This window comes from Hyla sarda, chromosome 11, assembly GCF_029499605.1.
Source record: "Hyla sarda isolate aHylSar1 chromosome 11, aHylSar1.hap1, whole genome shotgun sequence".
NCBI classification, from domain to species: Eukaryota; Metazoa; Chordata; class Amphibia; order Anura; family Hylidae; genus Hyla; species Hyla sarda.
In genome coordinates, this window is record NC_079199.1 from 4,987,357 (window position 1) to 4,991,576 (window position 4,220).

The window sequence follows — 4,220 nt, forward strand, 5'->3', positions numbered from 1 at the left end:
GTATATAGGGGGGTGTATATATCATTGTATAGTGTATATATAGGGGGGTGTATATATCGTTGTATAGTATATATAGGGGGGTGTATATCTCGTTGTATAGTATATATAGGGGGATATATATATGTAGTGATCTATATATAGGGGGGTGTATATCTCGTTGTATAGTATATATAGGGGGGGTGTATATATATATCGTTGTATAGTGTATATATGGGGGGGGGTGTATATATCATTGTATAGTGTATATATAGGGGGGTGTATATATCGTTGTATAGTATATATAGGGGGGTGTATATCTCGTTGTATAGTATATATAGGGGGATATATATATATATATGTAGTGATCTATATATAGGGGGGTGTATATCTCGTTGTATAGTATATATAGGGGGGGTGTATATATATATATCGTTGTATAGTGTATATAGGGGGGTGTATATATCGTTGTATAGTGTATATATAGGGGGGTGTATATATCGTTGTATAGTATATATAGGGGGGGTGTATATCTCGTTGTATAGTATATATAGGGGGGTGTATATCTCGTTGTATAGTGTATATATAGGGGGGTGTATATATCGTTGTATAGTGTATATAGGGGGGGTGTATATATCGTTGTATAGTGTATATAGGGGGGGGGGTGTATATATCGTTGTATAGTGTATATAGGGGGGGTGTATATATCGTTGTATAGTGTATATATAGGGGGGTGTATATATCGTTGTATAGTGTATATAGGGGGGGGTGTATATATCGTTGTATAGTGTATATAGGGGGGTGTATATCTCGTTGTATAGTGTATATAGGGGGGTGTATATCTCGTTGTATAGTGTATATATAGGGGGGGTATATATATATATCTTGTTGTATAGTGTATATATAGGGGGTGTATATATCGTTGTATAGTGTATATAGGGGGGTGTATATATCGTTGTATAGTGTATATATAGGGGGGTGTATATATCGTTGTATAGTATATATAGGGGGGGTGTATATCTCGTTGTATAGTATATATAGGGGGGTGTATATCTCGTTGCATAGTGTATATATAGGGGGGTGTATATATCGTTGTATAGTGTATATAGGGGGGGTGTATATATCGTTGTATAGTGTATATAGGGGGTGTATATAACGTTGTATAGTGTATATAGGGGGGGTGTATATATCGTTGTATAGTGTATATATAGGGGGGTGTATATATCGTTGTATAGTGTATATAGGGGGGGTGTATATATCGTTGTATAGTGTATATAGGGGGGTGTATATCTCGTTGTATAGTGTATATATAGGGGGGGTATATATATATATATATCTTGTTGTATAGTTTATATATAGGGGGTGTATATATCGTTGTATAGTGTATATAGGGGGGGGTGTATATATCGTTGTATAGTGTATATAGGGGGGTGTATATCTCGTTGTATAGTAGTTTATATATAGGGGGTGTATATATCGTTGTATAGTGTATATAGGGGGGGGGTGTATATATCGTTGTATAGTGTATATAGGGGGGGTGTATATCTCGTTGTATAGTGTATATGGGGGGGGTGTATATATATATATATATATCGTTGTATAGTGTATATAGGGGGGGTGTATATCTCGTTGTATAGTGTATATATAGGGGGGGGGTGTATATATATATATATATATATCTCGTTGTATAGTGTATATAGGGGGGGGTGTATATATATATATCTCGTTGTATAGTGTATATATAGGGGGGGTGTATATATATATATCTCGTTGTATAGTGTATATATAGGGGGGGTGTATATATATATATCTCGTTGTATAGTGTATATATAGGGGGGGGTATATCTCGTTGTATAGTGTATATATAGGGGGGTGTATATATATATATATATATCTCGTTGTATAGTGTATATATAGGGGGGGCGTATATATATATCGTTGTATAGTGTATATATAGGGGGGGGTGTATATATATATCGTTGTATAGTGTATATATAGGGGGGGTGTATATATATATCTCGTTGTATAGTGTATATATAGGGGGGGGTATATCTCGTTGTATAGTGTATATATAGGGGGGGTGTATATATATATCGTTGTATAGTGTATATATAGGGGGGTGTATATATTCGTTGTATAGTGTATATATAGGGGGGTGTATATATCGTTGTATAGTGTATATATAGGGGGGGTGTATATATATATATCTCGTTGTATAGTGTATATATAGGGGGGGGTGTATATATATATATCTCGTTGTATAGTGTATATATAGGGGGTGTATATATCGTTGTATAGTGTATATATAGGGGGGGGTTGTATATATATATCGTTGTATAGTGTATATATAGGGGGGTGTATATATCGTTGTATAGTGTATATATAGGGGGTGTATATATCGTGTATATATAGGGGGGGTGTATATATATATATATATATATATCTCGTTGTATAGTGTATATATAGGGGGGGTGTATATATATATATCTCGTTGTATAGTGTATATATAGGGGGTGTATATATCGTTGTATAGTGTATATATAGGGGGGTGTATATATATATATCTCGTTGTATAGTGTATATATAGGGGGTGTATATATCGTTGTATAGTGTATATAGGGGGGTATATATCGTTGTATAGTGTATATAGGGGGGGTGTATATATATCGTTGTATAGTGTATATATAGGGATGTATATATCGTTGTATAGTGTATATATAGGGGGGGTGTATATATATATCTCGTTGTATAGTATATATAGGGGGGGTGTATATATATATCTCGTTGTATAGTGTATATATAGGGGGTGTATATATCGTTGTATAGTGTATATATAGGGGGGGTGTATATATATATCGTTGTATAGTATATATAGGGGGGGTGTATATATATATATATATATCGTTGTATAGTATATATAGGGGGTGTATATATCGTTGTATAGTGTATATATAGGGGGGGTGTATATATATATCGTTGTATAGTATATATAGGGGGGGTGTATATATATATATATCTCGTTGTATAGTGTATATATAGGGGGGGTGTATATATATATCGTTGTATAGTATATATAGGGGGGGTGTATATATATATATATCTCGTTGTATAGTGTATATATAGGGGGGGTGTATATATATATCTCGTTGTATAGTGTATATATAGGGGGGGTGTATATATATATATCTCGTTGTATAGTGTATATATAGGGGGGGTGTATATATATATATATATCGTTGTATAGTGTATATATAGGGGGGTGTATATATATATCGTTGTATAGTATATATAGGGGGGGTGTATATATATCTCGTTGTATAGTATATATAGGGGGGGGTGTATATATATATCGTTGTATAGTGTATATATAGGGGGGTGTATATATATCGTTGTATAGTGTATATATAGGGATGTATACACTGCTCAGCCCCCGTCTCCCTCCTCCTCCCCGCAGGCCGCGCTCCATCCCCGGCCTTTCCTGGCCCTTCGTACCGTTAGAGATCAGTTTGGCGGAGAGCTGCTTGACGAGCTCGTAGATCCGGTCCCACTGGCACTCGGAGCGGCAGCGCTCGATCTCCACCTCCAGCCGGGATCCGGCCTTCCTGGCGGCCATGACGGAAGCAGCGGCCCCGGCCCGAACACAGGCCCCGGAGAGAGAGCCGCCGCCGCTGGCCGGCCGGACACTGACAGCGCGGAGCGACTCCTGCTGGAGGAATGGAAGAACTGCAGCCGGCAGGGACAAGCCTGACTGCAAGGGGAGGGACAGCACCACCAAGGGGTGAAAATGTGGGACTGCACCAAGCGGGGACTGAAGCTTAGACACAGCGGCACCAGGCGGCCGTATGGAGATACTGCAGGCAACGAAATCAAGAGTACAACAGCGACACCTTCTGGATAACATGTGACCAACAAGCAGACAGATGGTAACAGTTGTCATCAACAATGAGAGTAACAACCAAGAAAATACATTTACTCGTTTATTTATTTCAAAGGCAACAAAACGTGAATCCATTTTTACACAAAATAGTCCTTATTAAAAATAAATAGGTAACTCCACCACCCCCCAGAAAAATAAAAGTATCTCATAATGAAGGGGTCAAGAGGGTGCGGGACCGTGATGGCCCATGGCTGGTGTATGACTGGGGCCAAAGAGCATGAAAAAGCAAGAAGTGGCCTAAAGGGCAGAGGGGGAAGGGCAGGGGGTAATAATGGGGGCCAGAGGGAGAAGATTGGGGGTAATAATG

At 38.0% G+C, this 4,220-nt stretch overlaps 1 protein-coding gene across 1 annotated transcript in view; it reads right to left on the bottom strand.

The window, feature by feature from the left end:
- TTC7B (tetratricopeptide repeat domain 7B) overlaps positions 1-4,010 on the bottom strand; it is a 159,847-nt gene extending 155,837 nt beyond the window's left edge. The window contains 1 exon segment of the mRNA XM_056546155.1: positions 3,469-4,010. Coding sequence (XP_056402130.1) covers positions 3,469-3,988 — 520 coding nt within the window. The 5' untranslated portion in view covers positions 3,989-4,010.
- Positions 4,011-4,220: the final 210 nt, after the last annotated feature.